This window comes from Etheostoma cragini, chromosome 8 (assembly GCF_013103735.1).
Source record: "Etheostoma cragini isolate CJK2018 chromosome 8, CSU_Ecrag_1.0, whole genome shotgun sequence".
Lineage (NCBI taxonomy): Eukaryota > Metazoa > Chordata > Actinopteri > Perciformes > Percidae > Etheostoma > Etheostoma cragini.
Genome location: NC_048414.1, coordinates 22,916,681 through 22,939,606, shown reverse-complemented (window position 1 = coordinate 22,939,606; position 22,926 = coordinate 22,916,681). Strand labels below are relative to the sequence as shown.

Below are 22,926 nucleotides of genomic sequence, written 5' to 3'. Positions count from 1 at the left end.
TTTTGGAAAATGGCTGCAATGAAACAAAGAGTGAAAAATTTAAATTAATTATTTCCGTACCCACTGTATATATATGTCTAATATGCTTTATGTACTGTCCTTGTGAAGAGCAGCTACACGATTGTTGTCGTGACATCATCTTAGGAGACTTATGAAAACCATGAAAATGAAAAAGTGCATTTGGGGTTTTACAGTTGGGGTCTCATCAGTCATGGGTTGGGATAGCGGCTAATGGGATGATTGTCAGTGCGTGGTTGCTTACTGGGGGCTTTCCTCCAATCATAGGGAGCTCCTCTCACATCGACATCACGGGTGTAGCCCCACTCTACCAGCATCTGCACTATGGTAAAGAAATACATGCCTACGAGACAGACAAACAAGAAAAGAAAAAAGCATCATACATTTCAGTCTCATTCCAACACAGTGGCAAAAGTTAGGTTCAGATTCCTGTTTTTCCAGCTTTGTGTGGACTCATTTGGACCTTTGAGATTGATGACATTTTTCCCCAGTTCTGACTTCTCTAAACAACTGTTGGGTTTTTGGGCCTTTAACTCACCAACACTGTGTTTGCTGGGGTCCAGATACTCAAGTGGAAATGTCTTTCCGAAACCCGGGACACGAACGTCCACACCAGGCGGTGAAGAGGTGCTGTGTGTGGTCCTGTTGTAGATCAGCCTGCACACACACAAGTTATCACAAGAAGAATTTGATCAGTGTCAGTTCTGCATCTGTGGTGAACCACACAACCGTCACACTCACAAATGCATCCTACTAGCACGCGGCAACAGGAACACTTCCCATTTCAAATGAACATTGTCCAACCACCTTGTTAGTTATGTGTGACAATAACTTCCACTCTAAAACTTCCATGCAGATGTGAGAGACGATGTCTGGGTTTGCCAAACAGAAGCAAACTTGGTTATCATAAAACAACGTAACATGTAAATTCTGTTAGCAAACTTTGGATAGACAACCCCGACTGCGCTGCATCCTTCAGCAGCAACCATATGGTGAAGTTTGCGGATCGTTGAGGCTCTCATCTCCAACAACGATGCCACCTACTACACCAAGGAGGTCCTCCAACTGGCCACTTGGTGCAGGGATAACAACCTCTTCCTCTTCCAAGACCAAGAAAGTAGTTATTGATTGATGTCCTACCAGGTTGGCAAACCTGGTAGGACATCATGTTATTTTGCATTGTCACCACCAGAGTTACTGCAAGTCTGCAGCAAGATGGAGGTAAAAACTCACCAAAAGTTGCCACTGCCATGGTTACTAAGTAACTTTCAATAAAGTTTAGAGGAGGGAAATTGCGCTCCTTTCTTCTCTCTGATCTGAAGCGGTGCTCCTGCACGTCTGTGTGTTGGTTAGACACAGCTGATTGAGTTTACCTGATCACTCCTTATTTAAAGACTGCACTCCTTCACATGGGGTGGAAGTGGTTAAGATGAGCTTTACTTTGCACTTTATTTCTATCTATCAGTAACAGGTCTGATATTTACATGACAGCTTTATTTATCTAGTTACTTTATGATGCACATGTGAGAATATTGTCTATTGTGGAAATTGCGGCAAGATGCAGGAGACAATTTCTCACGTTGAGCACAAAAAAAGCATGGCCCGTTTATTTCACAAGAAAAAAGCATATAAACAGAATAAGGCGCTGAGCCTAATGCCAACCATATAACGTCCCACGTCATCACGCATTCCCAACATTTAAAGGGACCGTGCTCCCCAAACAGTTAACATTACCTGCGGTGACTAAGGGCAGTTAATTACATGTCTAATCAAAAAGTGTGTGGAACCACCCTTAGCAACATGGTGAATTATGTATGTCACATTCACCAAATTATATTGTCATCTAATTTCTATTTGTTTCTTCCTAGATTCTCCCAACCCCGGGGTGTTTGTTTTGTGTTTGTCAGTTCAGAGCAGATCATGAGCATAATTTTCTTCATTACCTTTTATAAATAGAACTTCTGTTAAATGGACTGAACTTCTCTGTGGCTCAATCATGCATTCTGACCAATGCCCCATGACAATTAACCACAAAAACTGAACCCTCCTGCACAGTCAGTTAAATAAGCTTTACACCCAGACTTGCAATAGTGCCCCTTATGAACATCAGTTAGCTCGATCATGACCCCTCCTTTTAAGACTAACACTTTAGACACATTACAATATATTAAATGTACTTCTATTTTAAGTGATGTATACACTTGGCTTGAAACATTACATTTTAAATAGGAGACTATCTACTCTGGTTTTATACTTCAAGTTTAAGGTGGTTCCTGAGCTCTAATTTACTATTGTGTATCTACAACAAAAATGCTGTGGTTTATAGCCTCAATGCCATGCCAGACAGTCACATGACTGCAATCATATGACGAGCTAGTTCTACAAGTTAGCTACTTATGACATGTTCAAGTCAACATGAGTAGATGCCTTTTGTCTACTCATGTTGACTTCATTTTACAATGAGAGCATGTTGTTAGTCAAGACAGCGTGAGTCTCAAATCAAATTAGCAAATCAATTCTTTAACTGCAGTTTAGGAAGGAATGTTATGATTCCTTCCTTCCATATGTTTGTCGATAAATGGAAGGTCCGAAGGTTAGTTTTTCCTATGCAAGTAGATAATTACTTATGCAAAGCCAACCGGGTCATTGATCCCATGAACTCATTGCCTGATCGTATTGACAGCACCTCTAGGAAGGAATATGCACTTTTGGAATTTGCACCACAACCTGTTTTAACAGAAAATCAAGAGTTTTCCTACAAAAACAGCAAAAACAAAATATTTCAACCAATATTGTCACCCTTACCACAGAACAAAATATACATCAATAATAAAAGTTAATTATCAATGATGAAAGTTCATGATTTCTTCACACAAGATAAAGTAGCAATGTAAGTGAATGCCAGACTTCCCTTGACATCAACAAACCTTTTACAAGAGAACATCTTGTGCATTTGGTGAGGTGGATAAATGGATCACTGACAATCAGTAGCCTACTTTATGTCTGGTTGTGTTCCAGAGTCCTGCACGGGTCCAGTTTAGCAAATCTGCTAATATATTTTACCTGTTACACTGGGGCTGTGCAATAATCTAATTTTGATGTTGATTTTGGCTCCTAGCTATCAGGAAAAACAATGTAATTGAGAAAGTAAACTCCTATGTTGTCCTGTGTTTTGAATGACTTGAATGTTTTGTGCGCACCTTTGCCTTCCCGAACGCTAAACTCACTCAGCCAACATTTGAATATATTTCCTCCATTCATTATTTCAAGAGGAATTCAAAAAGTCCAAGGGGATAAGTATTAAGGGAAATTTCACAATTGGTTTGTTAAACTGTTTCACTGTTTTGTAAATTCAATACAAGCAACATCTTTCCAAAAGTCAATTAGTAATTGTGCAAAATAGTGGTGATTTCAATATTGACCAAAATTATTGTACATCCAACACAACAAGTTCCTTCCTGAGGCTATTTTATAGCAACGCCGTGGCTCCGCCCGGTGCTTAGCACCACACTATAATTGGATTAAAGAAATGCCAATAAACAAGAGCATGTTTTCTCCCATCCCAAACTGCTGTGTGGACTAGCCAGACCCTGCACCGCAGCGCTGTGAAGGAGGGCCTGGCAATGGGAGACTACCCATTGGGTACCTGCCCGATGCGGTGCAGGAGTCTGCCGTGAATCGATGTCATACCTTATGTTGTCGATCCAACAGTCTATGGCGACAGGGACCAGCAGCTCTAGGTTGAGCCACAGAGTGAAGAAGGAGTCGGTCTTCTTATAGCAGATGTAATGGACCACACTGGGTTTATCCAGCTTAGCCTCCAACTGGTTTCCCAGATCCCCCGGAACTGCAAAGAGTCACATTAGCAATCAATTAAATATCACCAACATTGTCACCACAAGATTTTCCAAAAGAGTATTGTTATTGGATATAATACAGTATAATGAAGTCCGATGGCAATTCAATTCAATTTTATTTATAGTATCAATTCATAACAAGAGTTCTCTCAAGACACTATACAGATAAACCACACTCCAGAATTTACAAGGACCCAACAGTTCTAGTAGTCTCCTCCAGAGCAAGCAACAGTGCGATGGCAGTAACACAATGTTCTTCAATGTAAAGCAATTTAATTTGCCTTGTTGTTGAAATGTGTTATACAAATAAGGCAGCCTTGACTTGAATGATTATTTGATGTCTACCCTGCTTCCACACATATTTGTAATGGATATAGGACTACTCCTTGTCAGTTATCAGTAATTCAAGAAGAAAAAAAAAATCTGGAGTGCTCAGAAGTTCAAACAAAACATGAAAGTGATAAGTCTTTGGAAGGGGAAAACAAAAGTTCAGAGGAGAAAAAAAAGGGCCAAGGCACTCTTGCAAAAAATTTAAAAAGCAAGCTGGGCAGTAAGAATGCCCCTTGTGTACTAAGATTTTTATATGAAACAGCTATTTAAATAAGGCTTTATAAAAATGCTAAAAGGATGCATTGGATATTTTTTCTCTTTTAGACTGTAGTCAGTAATTCAAGGTGAAATGAGCCTAGGCAGAAAGCTTTCCACCTCTCTGTGCATGACTAAACATCCAAAAAACAAAACATTTTGTTTGGGTCAGTGTGAGCTTGTTCACTAGGATCCTGGTATCAGATTTTATTCTCTGACATAGAGTTTGGAATAACCGCGGGACTAAATGGCCTCCTACAGCTATTAGTATCTAGTTGAATAGGCCCTTGTGGTTGCCTTACTGCCAGTGTAGCACAAAATCCCAGAAGCCACACAGGCCTGCACCTATAACTGGACTATTCTACTGGTTGTTTGTAGAAATGCATTTGAGTGTCAATAATCACTCAAAGGCTTGTTCAATTGGCAATTTGCACCTACTATCAATGAAAGCCAGTAGTATCTGGCTAAAGTAAGATGGAAAGAAAGGAAAACATTTTCTAATGCCACATTGATGTGTATGTGTGTGTGCTATAACACCAATCCATTGTCTTATACTATGTTATTAAAAACTGCAGGGACTTGGTTTGTAACAGCAGCCCTATGATTAAACATACAATATATACATTTTCTGTCGCTGGGGGTCTCTTGATTAAAATACACTCAATGCTTGACACATGCACTGAGGATATGCCTATGAAATAAGACGGCAACCAAATGACATGGACCGTGTCCTTGATTAATATGACACATTTCTCTGGGTTTGAACATTGTTGGAAACATGTCTAGTTGTTTTCAGACATTTTGATGCAGAATAGTTAAATATTTTATCTTTAACCATAATTCTGTTTTTATTTAGAGACAACTTTTGTTTTCCTCACACAGATAGCCCATACCCAGCACACTGGTGTTTAACCTCAAGCACAATTAAACAGCAAGAGTTCAGTGTGGGTCAAGCCGCTACGCAGACTCTTATCACAGACATTGGAACTTGGTCAAACACAGATATGGATCCTCTGAACTAGGGCTGCACGATTAATCGCTATGTCATCAAAATCGCAACATATAGACTAGTGCAATATCCAAATCGCACAGCCTTATATGTTAAGGCAAAATATGTGTCAAAACATTCTGAATTGTATTGTATTGTATTGTGCTGCTGCAGACATCCCAGCCTACAATTTGCATCCTACCAGAATAAAGAAAAAAAAAAAAAAACTTTGTTTGGTACCGATCCTCGCAAAAAAATAAAAGAAGAAAAACACACCATAAACTATTTTGTTTTTTATTTCATCTTATTCAATGGAAATAAGAATAATGAAACAAAAAGCAACATTCCTTCAAATATTGTAAATGATATTGCAATATCAGTGAAAATAATCGCAATTAGATATTTTCTTCATATTGTGTAGCCATACTCTGAACCCAATAATGTAGTAGAAGAAGAGTATTTGCAGAAAACAAGTCTTTCTAAAAACTCTGGCAAGAGGGGAGATTTTGGAAATCTTTGTTTGCATGCAAACTGAGACAAACGGAGGTTTGTGCTGCCGAGGAAGTGAGGAAGAGAAGAGAGAGGAAGTGATTTGTTGCTGTTGTTGTCTACAGGTTTGGCATTCTCTTGACAGCATATATACACATGTCAGTACCCAATCTGTGCTGCCTGCACGATCAGTCCTGCGCAAGAAGTTCGTGCATTTGCAGATGATAATCCTGTTTTACGAGGATTTACAGCACTGCACAATCTTTTCCACACTTCTGGTCGTAGTTGTTTCTTATACTGTCTATAAGTTTTACCGTTCTGCCATTAGCTTCTGTCACTCCCCGATGTGAGTTCCCTGCAGATTTGAGTTGCGCATGCGTTACTTTGCGACAAGTAGCCTACAAGATGCCAACGAGAGACTTCTCTAATGTCAATACAGTAAAAATTGACCTACTAAACAACTTTGTTCACTGCTGGCTACAAGTTATCAATCAAAGACAACAAAGGCTGTCAGTTGAATGGCGTTTTGAGCTCACGTTAGCAATCAAACAATCACGTTAGCAATCAAACAATCACAGATAGCTAAAACGTTTTTTAAATGATTTCCATCTTCAATTATTGTTTGTAATGAAAAAAAAGTTTATAATTTTTTTGGTTTCTCAAATGTCAGCATATTCGTTATGCCGTAAACCGTTTAAATCTGAGCATGCGCAACTCACATTTGCACTCAACTCAAATCGGTTACAGACAGCCTCCACTAGTAAGCTAACGTTAGTTTAGCTAACAGCTAATTTGGCTAACCTTCGGCTGTCAGCTTGATTCAGTCTTAAATAACGCAGAATCAGCTGTTAGCTAATCCAATGTTAGCTTCCAGGTGGAAGCTAACGGGCTGACTGCTACAAATACGAGCGTAAAACAGATTGTGCAGTGTTGTAGATCCTTGAAACAGGATTAACATCTTGCGCATGCGCATTACGGATCGTGCAGGCAGCACAGATCGGTACCGACAGTACGTGTAACCGAACACTTTTCTGAAAACTGACAGCTGTGCAGAAAGTTAATTTTTTTTAAACGGAGAGATTGAAATGTCTGTTTAAGAAAATAGCCAGCCATGTGTTAACGTAGCATAGTATCCTTGGAACCTTTTTGGCTGTAGTGCAGTATATGACTAGCCTATAGAGCTACTTTGTTAGATAATAAAAATATGTACACAGTGTTGTACTTTAAATTTTTTTGGGAGTTTCTGTTTGTTTTTTCACTCAAAATGATATGTTGTATGTTTATGAGTCACCTGATAGTGGATTAGCCAAAGACATGTTCTAAAACTCTTTATATTCTGATTTTTCCAGACGTCAATGGGAGAAATAAGTAGGAAATTTACTTGAGGAACCCAAGGTCTCTGGGAGGAGGGGCGGGACTGTTGAGCTCTATTCTGTTTCAACTCAGTCACATGATCACGGTACGTTACAGGTCTGATTAAATAAAACAACCTACCCACAGCTCTCTTTGGACAGAAGGACAACTTGCAGGATGTCGGCAGACAAAACTGTTTCAATGTTTATTTAACTCGCAAATAGGCCTAGCTACACATCACAATGAGTGCAGTTTATTCTTTACCCGAGTTCCTTTTCGTGACAACGGCCAAACAAACTGCTTTCACAATACTGTGAAAGCAGTTTGGCTTCCGCGACTTTAGCTAAATCCATACGTTGACCAAATACATTTTCGTAATTGATGTAAACAAGTTATGTACAATAACATTATACTCAAAATTGCATTTCTTCAAACAAAATTTGACATAGCTACAGGTAAACGCGGCTCTCTACGAGTAATGATTGAGAGAAATAACCGACAGGCCAAACATTTACAAAAGTTGAAATGTAAACTAACGTTAGGTATGCACAAAGTTTGTGACTATTCACAAGCCCAACTGGCAAATAATAATCTGAAAATTGTTTAGATATACTTAAAGCTTTAGCTACCGTTTGCGGCATGCAAGGATATCTATTTTGGCTTCATTTTGAAGGGAGTTTGGCCTATCTTGAATATTGCCCGCCGTAGCTAGCTGATGATGAGCTGGCTGACGGGTGACAATACCTTGCATTATTATTTAGCAACAGTTTTTTGAACAAGACTAGACACAATGTAAAACACTGATGAAAACACTTACTGAGGACCACTGGGGGTCTCGGGGGTGAACAAGGCTTGCCGTCGAGACATTTCTCCAGCGGTTTCCCGCTGCTCCCAGCCGACAACAGCAACAATAACAAACCGACTTGGAGCAGCAAAGAGAGGGCGGTTATCCGGTGCCAAGCCGCCATGGCTCCCGATGTTTCATTTCCAAGCGGTCATGGTCGCCTCCCCGGTGTTTGTACGTCTGCAGCGAAGTCTTTCTGGTTTGCTGTTAAAGCCTTCTGCTTATGTTTACCAGTTGTTGATGAGCAGTGGACAAGGAGGTGACGATCACGAGGTGTAGATAGAGCACTCTAACGTCAATGCAACTTCAGCAATCAAGTCAAAAGTAATCGACCGCAGATGTACTCAAACGGACGCAAAGAGAGATAAACTATGGAGATAACAGACAGTTGACCATTTGCACCGGATCTAAACTACCGGTAATCATTTGACACGCATGACATTTGTGAAATGAAATGCTTTTAAAATTGGAAATATTAAAATACATTTGGCATTTTTACAGAACAGTATGCTTTCACTTCACTAGTTTACAATGCTTGTAAATTAGCCTCAGGAGAAAAGTGATCTTATGATTTTTCTAAACAAATTATATCTAAAAAACATGTATAAATCCTAATAGGAATATTACAGTGATATTATAGACAAATTAAAAAAATAGGTTACTGGCGAGGTCCCTATGAGCTATTCATTACAATCACACTACCTACCCAAAGAATATGACACAATGGTAGTTTGTGTGTATGTGCACTTTGTGATAATTAATTCAGCATCCATTAAAAGTAAACAAAGCAGGATTGTGCATTTTTTCTTAAAGCTGTAACTGGATTTGAAGTTGCCTGAATGGATTGAGAAAACTACACATACAACAACAAATGAACCATGGTAAAATAAAATAAAAATAAGAAATCTCCATTGCTGTGTTTGTAATTAATGTGATTATTATAAGTACCATGTCTAATGTGTATCAAGTCTCATCATGATCACCATCAAATATAAGGAAGACTCAACAAACTAAATGCATTGGAATAAAAATAAACAGATCAGGGTCAAACTGCAAATACTGCAAGTCATCACACTTTGATCCAGATAAGGGGTCATGGTTATGGGCTTGGGGGTCAAGGTAAGATTGGTTGCTAGTCCAGATCTGTTTAGAACCGTTCCGTGGGCTAAGAGGGGGTGCTAATATGTTGGACCTAGACTCAAAAGTCAACTATGTAAAAAAAGAAAAATCCAGCATTCCATGTGTTTTAGTTTTTAAAACTCTTCAATGCTGTTGCCTTCTATTAAGCTACAGATCGGACGTCAACCTCGTTGGGCATATCCGAGTTCCCCTCCAGGATATTTTGGATTTGGTTGAGCACCTTTTCATGAAACACTATGTTTAGGTGGGCCAGCCCTCGGAACTCTGTAACATGGACCGGCTTCTCCTGCTGCCCTGCCCAACGTTTGCAAAGACTCATGCTAAAGCTATCCACTGTGTCGTCCCCATCGGCGTAAACAAAGTCCACTGGGTCCACGTTGGGAAACTCCTCGTCGTAAATGTATGTCACCGGAGTTGGAAGCCCCACGCCATACATACACCACACCTCAACACCAGGTGGGTTGAGATCGCCAGTAAGGTTCTTGGTGTCCTCCCACATGTGCCTGCAACCAACAAGAAGGAGAGAGGCGTTGTGAAATAGTGTGGTACAAGGACAATAGTTTTATATTAATAATGAATCCCATGACTACTTGTGTAACAGTAGGGTTCCACACAACGAAATTTTGCTTCGCTCTCATTGAGGTTGAATGGAGATGACATTTGCCCTGATTGGGCGAGATGAATCGCAGAGGCAAGCAAAACAAAGTTGATAGAAGTTTAATCTTATAGAGCTCAACAGTCCCGCCCCTCCTCCGAGAGACCTTGGGTTCTGGAAGTAAATTTCCCATTTACAGTGAGGAAAATAAGTATTTGAACACCCTGCCATTTTGCAAGTTCTCCCACTTAGAAATCATGGAGGGGTCTGAAATTGTCATCGTAGGTGCATGTCCACTGTGAGAGACATAATCTAATAAAAAAATCCAAAAATCACAATGTATGATTCTGTAACTATTTATTTGTATGATATAGCTGCAAATAACTGTTTGAACACCTGTCTATTGGACTACACTGTCTATTCTATTAGAATTCTGACCCTCAAAGACCTGTTAGTCTGCCTTCAAAATGTCCACCTCTACTCCATTTATTATCCTCCTAACCGTGTTTGGAGGAAGAAGAATGATGAGTACCATCCCAAGAACACCATCCCTACTGTGAAGCATGGGGGTGGTAGCATCATGCTTTGGGGGTGTTTTTCTGCACATGGGACAGGGCGACTGCACTGTATTAAGGAGAGGATGACCGGGGCCATGTATTGCGAGAATTTGGGGAACAACCTCCTTCCCTCAGTTAGAGCATTGAAGATGGGTCGAGGCTGGGTCTTCCAACATGACAATGACCCAAAGCACACAGCCAGGATAACCAAGGAGTGGATCTGTAAGACGCATATCAAGGTTCTGGCATGGCCTAGCAAGTCTCCAGACCTAAACCCAATAGAGAATCTTTGGAGGGAGCTTAAACTCTGTGTTTCTCAGCGACAGCCCAGAAACCTGACTGATCTAGAGAAGATCTGTGTGGAGGAGTGGGCTAAAATCCCTTCTGCAGTGTGTCAAACCTTGTGAAAAACTACAGGAAACTTTTGACCTCTGGAATTGCGAACAAAGGCTACTGTACCAAATATTAACATTGTTTTTTTCAGGTGTTCAAATACTTATTTGCAGCTCTATCATACAAATAAATAGTTAAAAAATCATACATTGTGATTTCTGGATATATATATTTTTTTAGATTATGTCTCTCAGAGTGGACAGGACAATTTCAGACCCCTCCATGATTTATAAGTGGGAGAACTTGCAAAAAAGCAGGGTGTTAAAATACTTAATTTCCTCACTGTATTTCTCCCATTGACGTCTGGAAAAATCTGTAGAGTTTTAGACCATGCCTTAGGCTAACCAGCTACATCATGACTCATAAACATACAACATATCATTTCCCCCTCCTCACTAGAATAAGTTCCACCAATCAGAGGAATCACTGTGGGGTTTTTAGGATTGTGTTCAGGATTGTTGGTAAGGAAGTACTTATCCAAGACATTGCAAATAAAAGGCATTTATCTCAAAACAAAGTTGGTGCCCCATAAACTTTTGGCATCTATATGAGCTTATAGATGCTTAGTCATGTCATAGCTGGCTTTTAGGTCTACCGTTGATGGTTGGGATATTATCGTTTAAACTCCAATTGTCAATGGAGAAATTGCATTGTATTTTTACTACCCGCTGTGGGCGGGCCTGGTGAGCTCTATTCAAATGAGTACCACTTGAGAACCAATCAGGTTTGCGTGTTTGTGTTTGAAGGCGGGTGTAGGAGCCACATTATATTGTTTATGGTTTCATTTATTGATAATTGTGTGATATATTTGTTTGCTTCACCTGTGCACCTGGTTCTTTGGGCTTTGACGGAGAGGGGGGGAAGCTGGGAGCAACGCAGCACACAGTATAATGCAATTATTTCTACGCACCAGTTAACAATTACATAAGGTAACAGCAATGTTCAGTGTATTGTACATATGGAAGACAAAGAACAATAAAATCATCTGCAATACGATCAAGAGCACGTCACAGGTGTGTGCATCCCTCAGCGTCTAGCCCCTCGCGGCAGCGCTCTTTAGGACTGCTTACAGCCGCAACAGCGGGAGTTACAAAAAAAAGTCTGAGCAAGATGGCGGAGGTTATCAGAGCTGTATCATGAACATTTGTATGTGATTAAAATGTTTCTCCACAAACACTGGTACTTGTATCAACACTAATTGTGATTTATATGAAATAGAAACTTATTCAGGGCACATACACCACTAAATAGACCACTGTATATGTTAGCTTAAACACTCAAACATTTCAGCTAGCCAATAAGGCCAATCGCTAGCATGTTCGGAAACTGGATTTAATTGTAAAGGCTTGTCATACAGCTAGGCTACTTGTGCATTTGTTTGATTACATGTTTTTGTTGGCAAACTCTGACGCTAGTATCAACACAGATTGTTTTTATATGTCACACAAACGTAAACAGGGAAAATACACCTCTGTAGATGGGGGTTAGGGTTAGTTTATACACTCAAAATTATGCACCTAGCTGAAAAGTCAACCAATAGCATGTTCGGACATTGCATTTCATTGTAAGCATAGCAAGGCAGCTAGGCTACATAGCCAGGTTACCAGAGCATTGAACATTTTACTGATGGTTTGCTGCTGTGCATTTTTACAGCCCGTAGCTTCAACCCTCTCTGCTAGCTGCCTAGCAGCTGGTGTTGTTTTGCGGTCTTGCCTATTGTTGTCGCGACCACGCCCCTGTGGCTAAATTTCACTGACCAAAATCTAGGTGTTTGGCTGTGTGGAACCCCACCGTTAGGGGTCGTTGGAAGTGACCCTCAGAAAATTATCACCTGACTCTGTAGCTCTCCCTTCCGCTCTGTGGAACTTTATAGCAGCCTTAAAATAGTACTCCGCCGCTTTAGCATTGCTTTAACATTGCTGCACCACCAGGGACAGTTCGAAAAAAGAAAAGCATACATATTGATGCAGCAGAGCCAGAGAAATTGACTTTTTCATTTCATGTATTCTTCTTCCTTTTCTAAACTTGGTGGCTGCAACTCAACTCGATTCATTCAACTGCACAGATTTAGGTGTGCTATGCTAGTAGAGGCTAATGTAGCCTTGCAGAGGTGAGTAGAGAACTTTCTTTCTAACTCCACACCCCCAGAAGATGTTTTTATTAGACTTTTTGTCTTCAGCCCCACCCCTCTGACTCTAGTGACATCACTTGAAACAATTTATCAGACTTAACACAGGGCCCCTCTGGAGCCACAAATAAATCTGTTATTGCAGGTTTAAAGCCCCTACTGCATATGTTAGTTTTAAATATGCTCTAAACATGACAATTCTACCCATGGGGGCTTTAAAGTTTATTATCATTAACTGCTATCCCTCACAATAATGTATCAAGACAGATTCTACCACAATGAAAAACTTTTCTGTATGCTGTGTATTATTGTGGAGGGACATGTAACAGTGGAGACACTGTTTGCAAAGCAGTTCATTTACATAATTGAACAGATGCTAATGTGTCCTAAGCAAGGTTTGATGCATTGCCAAAACCAGATCAAAGTAGTGGGTGTACCCTCAGTGACGTCAACCATTGGTTTGTGGTTTGCTGTTGTGAAGCCTTGAGTTTGGTGACATCTTGTTTTTTTTGGACAGGATGTGATAATTTTTGACAAGAGGTTTGAGCTCGGGATCGTGTCATGGCCAAGCCAGTGTTATTTAATGTTGCAATGGCGCTGTGCTAAGCCAAACGCTTAAGAGTTGCACTTTTTCAACCCTTCAGAAGCATGTCATCCAGCGGGAGTTTTGCTTGGTGGTTAACGCAGACCTCTGGGTACTACCACCATTTATCTGCATGTGTACAGCATACAGAAAAACAGCAAACGTTCCCTTAAGTTACCAGCTACCACTAGCAATAGCTAGCTAGCTTGGTTAGCAATGCAGAATAAGGCATTTCTAGGCAACCAAAATGTCCCAATTAAGTTGAAAACACGCAGTTAGAGGGTCAAAGTTTAAGATAAAAACAAGGACAACACCCCAAAACAAGTTCACAGCGATTTTAATGTACACAGGGCCATGGATATGCATTGCTAAGCCTCTGTCCTGATTGACAGGTTGGTGTGTAGCCACGCCCCTAAAGCATTCCTTGCGTTATTGTGTATTATAAAATAAATGGGACCATGATTTACAAAAGTAACATCATGCTGTATTGAAGGAGACTTTGTTCACTGAGGTAATAAATCAAGTGAGAAGTATGGTCATTTTCCCATACACTTGAGAGACATACTTCTTTTTGCAACCACTGAAGTCGCCCCCTGCTGTAAATTATATAGAATTAATGTTAAGGTAATCAACATGCAGGTGATCGCCCCCTGTTGGCTGGCTACAGTACAGGTCATAAATCCTGCCCTTCCATGTTAGCAGATGGGACATGGGCCAAACTAAAAAGAACACGTCAAATACATTTTTCCCAGAAATTTTTTTTTGTCATTTTAGGTAGTTCCTATCACACAATTTTTTTTAATACACTTGGCTTTTATTAGTTATTTGATGCTATAAAAATGGGGTGAAGCGTCATAATTCACAGCTGTGATTTTCAAGTTTGGTCAGGTGGGTTTATGGGCAGGACTCCGATACTGCGGCTCCACTGCCCTATCACTACTGTGCTGACTCTGGCTCCAAAATTGGCAGCACCTGTATCTGGGATTTTTTGGATTCACATTTGGATTCCGGCTCCCAAAATGGCACCTCAGTTCAGTTGAGTTGCTTGCTTGGCACATATATGTATACATCCCCCCAAAATTCTAAGCATCTGGATTTACTCCCTCTTAATATGATTAATACAGTAATACTGTAATAGTAGTGTCTCTCCCGCGTGCCTCGACCGCGAGTTCCCACTCGGCCCATAGACTTTACGTTTTAGTGACATCACAGGTTTTTAAACTGCTTTTCTTGTCTAAAGGGACATTTTTAAATGTAAAAGGTCCTTGGATTAAAAAATTCTGAATGTAAAGAGTTATAACCGATTTGTTTGCAGTTCAAGTTGCCCAAGAGGCCACGGCCCAAAATTGGCGGCAGTGGCCACTTAGGACCAGGCACTTCCTAAGGGCCTAGTCCTAAGTAGTAAAACTGATCATAGATTGCCACTGCTATATAGGCAGAGTGTATTAAAGTTCTTCCCTCACCTGTGGAGAAAACAATTTACAGTTTTCTATTGACTCTGTATTGCGTGAAAGGGCCTGCTTCTGAATTACCGCTAGTAAACAAAAGAAAAATGCCTGAAAGCTGCTGTGAGGTGGGATGCACTAACAACAGGGTAAAGAACACATACATATTTATAAGCTGCTAAACCAGAAAAAATAATGAGCTTTTAGAAAGAGAAAAGTGGATACAAGCAATAAGCATGAGGCATCAGCAGGAAGAATGAGATCATGACACTCAGTATGCCCTACAATACGTAGGACATTTGTCATTAGACATGTCAGTTTTGGATTTACTATAGTTATGTAAGTTAAGTTGAATAATTTTGACGGTGTGCAACTTTTGTTATAGCGGAATGTGCAGTATTGAAAGTGCCTTAGCTTGCTAACACATAGCTAACATTATCTTACTAACAGCTTGCTTGTCCTCTCTGGTAGACAAGGTTGCTAAAATAGTCCCTTGAAATGCTTTAATTTAATGTTTTTTTTACTAGCTACAGGCATTTTGTTAGCGTTTCAGCCCTTGGTTGCATATTCTGATCCTGATTGTTTTCCTCTCCCATGGGTGTGGTTTTTGGAGTACAGTATGATGCATTGTGCAATGACTTAGATACTCAATGTTCTGCAAATTATTAAAATTTCAATAGCATTTTAGTCACTTAAAAAATCAGGAATATAGTGCATATAAAATAGAGGTGGATAATGGGAAGGCTGTGGAATAACGTTAAAGCTGTTAGTTACCAGCCATCTTCAAAATTGATGTCTGTAAAGAAGCGCTGGTAGTCCTGGTTGGTGTAGTTAAAGGTTGGTGTGGAGATGAACACGTGGTCCCTCGGCCAGGCTATATCAGATGGTAGCATCCAGGCATTAGTTGTTGTCATCCTCTGCTCCTCGCGGATCTTGATGTTGGAAATCATCGGGATGCCGTCATTGTCACCTAAAGCAAGAATGTACAGGATTATCTGGAGAATTTTAGATTCAAGAATGCAGGGAGGAGGCGTGTGTTTGATAGGACATGGGGACCAGTTTTGAAACATTTTTGGGGCTGAGGGTTCACATATATTAATACTGTAATAGTGGTAGTTTCAAAGAAATCCCTTTGACTCATGGTCTGCTCTTTAGTTTTTAACACAAGTCTTGCTATTTGCTACTGTGCCTCGCCATTAATGTATTTAGAATCTGCCAAATAATTACAATTGTAATTTTTCGGTTGCTGCTGTATTGTAGCTAGTGTATGAATAAGAAAAGGGACAAAATAGTTTTGCTTGTATGAATAAATGAATGTACCCATAGTTGATCTGCAATAAACATATTTTAAAAAGAACGTACAGGTTTGCAGGGTCATCGTTGATTCAAATCAAATCAGGTGGTTGTTTCAAAGTTATCTCTGCCTGGTATCTCTGCCCTGACTGTGTGGTTCCTTGGCATCTATATGCTAAGTCTAGTATGGATGTGTTATTTTTTTATCTGTTATAGAGAGATTGTAAAGAAAGAAGAAGAAGAAAGGGAAGAAAGAAACAAAAACAGTGTAAATGTGTATAGGTATGTACAGTATGTATGCATTTGTGTCAATGATGTGTAAATAAGTGAAGCATAAGATTTTGTATTTACTAAACGATAAAAGTAGAAAGGGGGACCTGAAAAGTTGTTTATGAATTTCTTCCTACTCCTTTTTGAACGTGGGAATTTTTTTGTTTGAATTACTTTCAATCATTTTGGAAGATTGCGCTGAGAAGTACATGACCTCATTTATCTGTCATTTTGATTATGCAGTATATATGTATGCATGAATGAATGTATAAACATTTTTTTATTTTAATGTTTTACATGTTCAAATAAACTACTACTTTTTGATCCTCATTAGTAATAAAAATAACACAGAATATAAAAAAAGATGTATTGGACAACTTTTTTGTTGTATAGACAGTGCCAGGTGCAGATCCATTAGTAGCCTCTTCTTGTACTGTATTCTACCATTAGTACTTTGCTATTACCTGACGCCAGGACTCTGAGTGGTTTAACAGCACCCCCCCATGGAGCTGCCAGGGAAATGAAGCCCCTGATGTACTTGTCCTTCCAGGCCTGAGGTTGGTGGTTGAGAAAGTAGAGGACATAGTGGCAGCCCATGCTGTGTCCCATCAGGTAAACAGGCTGCTGGTGCTGGTCGTACATCTCCTCAACCAGGTCCTGCAGCTCTGTGAAATACTGTGCATTGTGATCTATGGGAGCAAGAACATTGAGTGCATGTAAGTGTGTTTACAAACCCCAATTCCAATGAAGTTGGGACGTTGTGTAAAACTTAAATAAAATAAAATGGTTTCCTTTCAAATCTATATTCATTTGAATGCTTCAACTGATATAATTTATTGTTTTGTTTGCAAATATTCACTCATTTTGAATTTATGGGTGCAACACGTTTCAAAAAAGCTGGCAGAGACGCAACAGAAGACTGTGAAAGTTTAGGAATGCTCAAAAAAGACCTGTTTGGAACATTCCACAGGCAAACAGCTACGTGAGCAAATAGTCCAACATTTATAGAACAATGTACAAATGCAAGGAATTTAGGGATTTTTATCATCTACAGCGCAACACCAACATTTCAAATTGTTTTTGGAACTCATGGACGTCATGTTCTCCAGGCCAAAAAGGAAAAGGACCACCCAGATTGTTATCAGTGCAAAGTTCAAAAGCCAGCATCTGTGATTGTATGAGGGTATAAGTGGCCATGGCAAGAGTAACTTGAGTATGAAGAAACCAATAATGCTGAAAGGTGCAAACAGGTTTTGGTCCACATATGCTGTCATCCAAGCAATGTCTTTTTCAGAGATGTCCCTGCTAATTTCAGCAAGACAATGCCAAGCCCCATTCTGCACTTGTTACAACAGCGTGGCTTCATAGTAAAAGAGTGTGGGTACAAGACTGGTCTAGCTGCAGTCTAGACCTAGTCTGGCAATCACCAGACCAAGCCAAGCTCAATAGATTTGATACTGAACATTGGTCTGGGGAGTCTGCTCTGTATTTTCTCTGTACAAGAGGCGTGACCAACGGGCATTAGTTCAAATGACTCTGTACGCAAATTAGGAAGTCCTTCAACCAATCACCAACGATCCGGGTGACCTAGTAGCGAAAGCGGCATCAATGGGTTGCTGCGCTTTGGTGGCCGCTATGTTGAATGTAAACAAGAAGCTGCTTGGTCGCTTCTCTATTGTCATTGTGTCAAACCCGCCAATAGCCCGTCAGGTAAGTAAGCCAGTATATAATTGGACTGTGAACTGATGTAGGAGAATTAAACGTGCAGGTTTACAGAACGAGCTGCAGGGCGAAAACCAATCACCGGCAGAGTGGTGAGGTTTACCCTGTCTAGCACTAATCAATATTTTTATATTGCTAATGCATCAGATCACCATTTATAATGTGAGAGCTCTGGCCACTCATTGTTTTGGTTTTACAGTCCACAGCTTTACTGTTTTAGCTCCGTCTCACCACTCTCATCAACCTTATTTTATGTCACAATAGGCAGCTGTTTCACTGTTTGCACTGTTCATTACCTTTCCAGTACCAAAATAGCTAGCTTTGGAAAAGAGTGGGGCATTTAGATGCTAAAGAGAGTCATACATTTTCCTCATTAGTTACTGCAGGCCTAATCTAGTTTTGCCAGACCAGACGGAAATTAAAGGATATATACTTGTGGAGGCCAAAAAGACTCATATTTATTAGGAGGCCAGAAACACAACTGCAAATGAGTGCTAAAGCCAGAGTGCTGTTTTTTCTGGATGTGTACATTAGAAACTAGTTACCAACTAGTAATTAGTTATTGTTTAATAAAATGGTGCCATAATAACTTTATACAGTGATACTACAGTATGTCAATGTTGTGTTGGCACTTTGAAATAAAGCTTGTCTCACTGACTAAATGGCAAAAGCAATTAATGCATCTTTAATATACATAAGATGTATCAGTGGAGCTTTAAATTAGTTTTTGTATAAAAGGGGCCTTTATGAGTCACATTTATTTTTTGTTTTGTCATCTAATGTTTTACTACACAGGACATTCTTACTTAAAAAGGACAAGCTGAGTTGGTCTGGTGTACTTTTTCTACAATTTCCAAGCCAACACATGCTCGATCTACTGTACAAAGAGCTCTTTTAGAGTGCAGCGTGAGTGTGTATTTGAGGGTGTATATGCAGTTTTGCTACTTACTAGGAGCTAATCTCCAATCGTACGGTGCTCCTCGGACCGTCTCATTTCGGGTGTAGCCCATGTTGACTAAATGTTGCACCATAGTGTGAAAATAACCTGCAAAAACGAGCAGCAGACTCAGTCAACACCAGATTTCTAAATCAACATTACTTGGTACAAAGCAGCTGAGCTGCAAAGTGCAAGTAGGATATCTAACATGGCTTTTTATGAAAGCGTTTGACATTTTTGTACTATTCCAACAAAGAATTTCATGGACAAGATAACAAAATCCATAAATCCCAAACTCCAAATCTACAAGTACAGACTCATTTTTTTCTCACCAGCCAGTTTGTTTTGATCAAGAAACTCAATGGGATATGTCTGCCCAAATCCTGGCACCCGCACCTGCACCCCTGGGGAGTTGGATGATTGCCGAGTCGTTCTATTGTAAACAAGTCTAGGGCACGAAAAATGGACATGGACATTCCTGTCAGTCTAGCTGGCCAAAGACATTCATTAATGTGACTATAATAAAATCTGAAAAAGAACCAAAATATTGGTCATCCCCCAGTGTAACTATCCTAGTCACTAACCGACAAGACAGTTATACTGGGGAAAGCACAATATTTTTGTTCTTTTTTCAGATATAGTCCCATCGTCACATGAGAGAATGTTTGATAGTTACAAGAAGATTTAGGGCAGCAGAGGTATAGGGACAACGTTGTCACTATGATGCTCAAAATACAGATACAAATAATACAGAAAAGGATTGGCATTAAAGGGCTGTATATTTTACCTGATGTTGTCAATCCAGCAGTCTACACCTATAGGCATGAACATGTTGAGGTCAATCCACAGAGAGAACCAATGTTCAGTTTTCTTGTAGCACATCCAGTGCACCAATGTCGGCTTGTCTATCTTAGCTTCCAGACGGTTCCCCAAGTTCCCTGGCACTGGACACACACAAACACACACACACACATCACATGAGTGACTCCCTTTGCTAGGCACTGAAAGAATACTGTAGGTCAGTAGTTCCCAACCTGGGAGTCGCAACCCCTCCAACGGTTACAAGATGAATCTGAGGTGTCAGAAGACGTTTAATGGAATAGGAGGAAGTAAAAGACATTGTTCTGCTACATAAATCCCCTAAAAAATATTTGGACCTTTCTCCAAAATGTGTTTGTAAAATAATGGCGATTTCGAGCCTCTAGTAAGTATTGAAATTACACAATCTGAAAAGTTTAGAGGCGAATATCACTCTTTGGTAAATACATGCAAGCTGCAAGGCAACTTTTTCTTATTTTCAGCGGTTGAAAAGGTTGCCATAAAATATAAATACATGTATGTAACCATGTACAATGTAAGTGTGTACAATCTTAACTTTGGCCCAAGCTCCTTTATTTAATAACTGAATATGAGGATTTTGAATATTCACAATGACCCCAAAACCTTTATTTGTGTTGAAAATTGTTTTGCAAAATATCTTGCACAATGTGTCACATTATAATGGATATAAAAACAAGTAAAGTACACAATAAAATGTTTATTGGGAGAAACTGTTTCATCAGATATTTGTTGATCTGTTAACTTTTCAAAATGTGGAAACTCTCATCTTGAAGCTCCCCTGCAGTAGATTGGTTGGATCCTGGTTTGGACAATAACCTTTTGACTACAAACAAAGAGTCATAACCCCCAAACCAGATTCCTAAAAATGGCAGTGTACTAAAAAAGTACGGTCTTAAATAACAAATCAGTTTAATCTTTCAATAAATAGACACCAAGTTTGCCCCAAAACCTTTTATAACTCCTAAAGTATGTGTAAAAGATGAAGAAGGATGTGCAGATGGTGCATGTGTTTTTACCGTAATATATACCAATCAAGGGACTATAATACATAATTTTACTGCCTTTAGACCGCATAGACTAAATGCTATTGGGTGACGTGTTTTTTTGTAGTAATTTAAAGGCCAGTAGTTAAAAATACTAACATATTTTGCCATATATTACTTTGCACTTCACACAGTTGTACAATTAGGTGTAAAACCCTCGTGCTGCCTTAATTACAGTCACAAGTACACTCTTGCCATGTTTACCGTAAAATGTTGTAACTATTGAATTCCTCCAGAAGGCAAACATTTTCAGCTGTGTGTGAAGGGAACTGAGCGGTTAGACACATAGACATAATAAAGGTTTCTCTTCATTATGTCTACACAGCTCCTTCCGCCATGTTTTTTTTATTTGAAAAAAAGTCTTTATTAACCCAGAATGTATAGCTGATTAGACAGCTTTGTGCAACAGATGCATTTAGATAGGTATCTGAAGGTATCTGAAGTTTGATCTAAGCCACACTAGTCAAAGTCTATCTTTGTCAAACTGGTCCCAGGCCACATGAAGAGAGATGGACAAAAAAACATACACTGTTATCGACAGTACAGAAGGGCTTAGCATCATGTGTCAAAGTTTTATTGGTCCCTCCCCCAGATTATCAGACCAAAACTGTAAGGTGTCACTCTTTGGGTAATTGTGAAGCTACATTTAAAACCAAATTTGCTGTCTTGTGCCTTTTTAAGCTGTGGCCTATAAAAAAGACTAGTCCTATATGCTGCACAGAATAATATTTCATTAAAACCTAAATCTTACGGATAAAAAGTAGGAAGACCCAGAAAAATATCAGTGGGGTAGTGACTATTTCAAACACTGTCGTGGCTCTAACACAAACCTTAAAACACAGGGTCAAAGGTAGGTCTACAGATTGCAGTGCAGACATCCCTGATAGCCTAGACATCAAAAGTAGAAAAATAAACTACCTGGCCGATATTAACCCCTCATTTCGCCCACTAGCTGTGCAGTTTGGACTGTGTCGTAATTTGATTAAAAACAAAGGTTATTTAGGTAGGCCTATAACGTTATATTAAATGCAGTAGCCTATGCTAAGTACAGAACCAAATGTATTTAAAGTTGACACAGGGCCTCATGGTTAGTAAATAATTATTGACACCTTAAAGAGAGATTTTGAATAGTAAAAAATAGTATGACGTCCAAAATTCTGAATTGTTACATTAACGTTAAGCAACGCTTACCGATAATAAGTGGTGGAGTGCTGTTGCTTGGTATTCTGGCTTTGGCGTTTGGCGGGAAGACGACGTTGACGATCCAGAAACCTGAGGAGTGATGAAGCCCCAGTAGACATACAACCAGCAGCACCGAGCAGAGGTGTCCTGCGGGTGCCATGTTTCTTTCAAACAGCTGTGGTGTTGGACGGAGCTTTGTCTCGGTGTTTGTGTGTGTGTGTTTGTGTGTGTGTGTGTGTGTGTGTGTGTGTGTGTGTGCTGCTGGAGGCGGAGGGAGAGGCGTTCCGGGCAGAAACCGTGAGCTCACTCCACTGGAAACGTTATTACCTGGCCAACTGTAAAAGGAACTCTACTCTGAAACACCAGCTTTACTATAATGGTGATTAATGAAACAGTCATCGGCCCACGCGAACACACGCAGGCAGGCACAGGGACAAATAGAACGTGTAACGTTAGTTCACCCGTTGCCCTATTGATCCAGTCACACGTATTTGTAAATGATTGACAAAGATCATAGACTTTTCTCAATCTGTCATGTCTGTCACTGATACAATCATGTAAATCACAATCGTCACTGGGGTGCTAAACTGCGCACAGAGTCACTGCAGCGTCTGTCTGTGTCTGTCTGTCTGTCTGTCTGTCTCTGTGTGTGTGTGTGTGTGTG

General features: G+C 39.8%; 2 protein-coding genes across 5 annotated transcripts in view; both read right to left on the bottom strand.

The window, feature by feature from the left end:
- pla2g15 (phospholipase A2, group XV) overlaps nt 1–8,258 on the bottom strand; it is a 38,618-nt gene extending 30,360 nt beyond the window's left edge. For all 3 annotated transcript variants that reach the window (XM_034879586.1, XM_034879587.1, XM_034879585.1), the window contains exons 1-4: nt 8,108–8,258; nt 3,709–3,865; nt 557–675; nt 263–361 (exon numbers count right to left, since the gene is read on the bottom strand). In XM_034879586.1, coding sequence (XP_034735477.1) covers nt 263–361; nt 557–675; nt 3,709–3,865; nt 8,108–8,258 — 526 coding nt within the window. The remainder of the gene's footprint in view (nt 1–262; nt 362–556; nt 676–3,708; nt 3,866–8,107) is intronic.
- A 684-nt stretch (nt 8,259–8,942) lies between these two features.
- On the bottom strand, nt 8,943–22,661 carry lcat (lecithin-cholesterol acyltransferase). 2 transcript variants are annotated; one of them, XM_034879583.1, is made up of 8 exons: nt 22,516–22,661; nt 22,272–22,469; nt 19,985–20,141; nt 19,530–19,645; nt 19,210–19,305; nt 17,003–17,227; nt 15,750–15,945; nt 9,417–9,777 (listed from the first exon to the last, which is right to left on the bottom strand). In XM_034879583.1, the coding sequence occupies exons 2-8, from the start codon at nt 22,420–22,422 to the stop codon at nt 9,417–9,419; spliced, it is 1,302 nt and encodes a 433-aa protein (XP_034735474.1). In that variant the 5' UTR covers nt 22,423–22,469; nt 22,516–22,661. The 2 variants fall into 2 exon arrangements, with proteins under 2 accessions (XP_034735475.1, XP_034735474.1); XM_034879584.1 differs by lacking the exon at nt 22,516–22,661 and having other exon boundaries at nt 8,943–9,777; nt 22,272–22,488.
- Between the last annotated feature and the right edge of the window lie 265 nt (nt 22,662–22,926).

Coding starts and splice junctions, on each gene's coding strand:
- lcat (XM_034879583.1), bottom strand. CDS start 22,422: ATGGCACCCGCAGGACACCTCTGCTCGGTGCTGCTGGTTGTATGTCTA. Junction 20,142..22,271: donor CACTCCACCACTTATTATCG/GTAAGCGTTGCT, acceptor GTGTGTGTCCAG/TGCCAGGGAACTTGGGGAAC. Junction 9,778..15,749: donor ATCAATTTTGAAGATGGCTG/GTAACTAACAGC, acceptor TGTTGGTTGCAG/GCACATGTGGGAGGACACCA.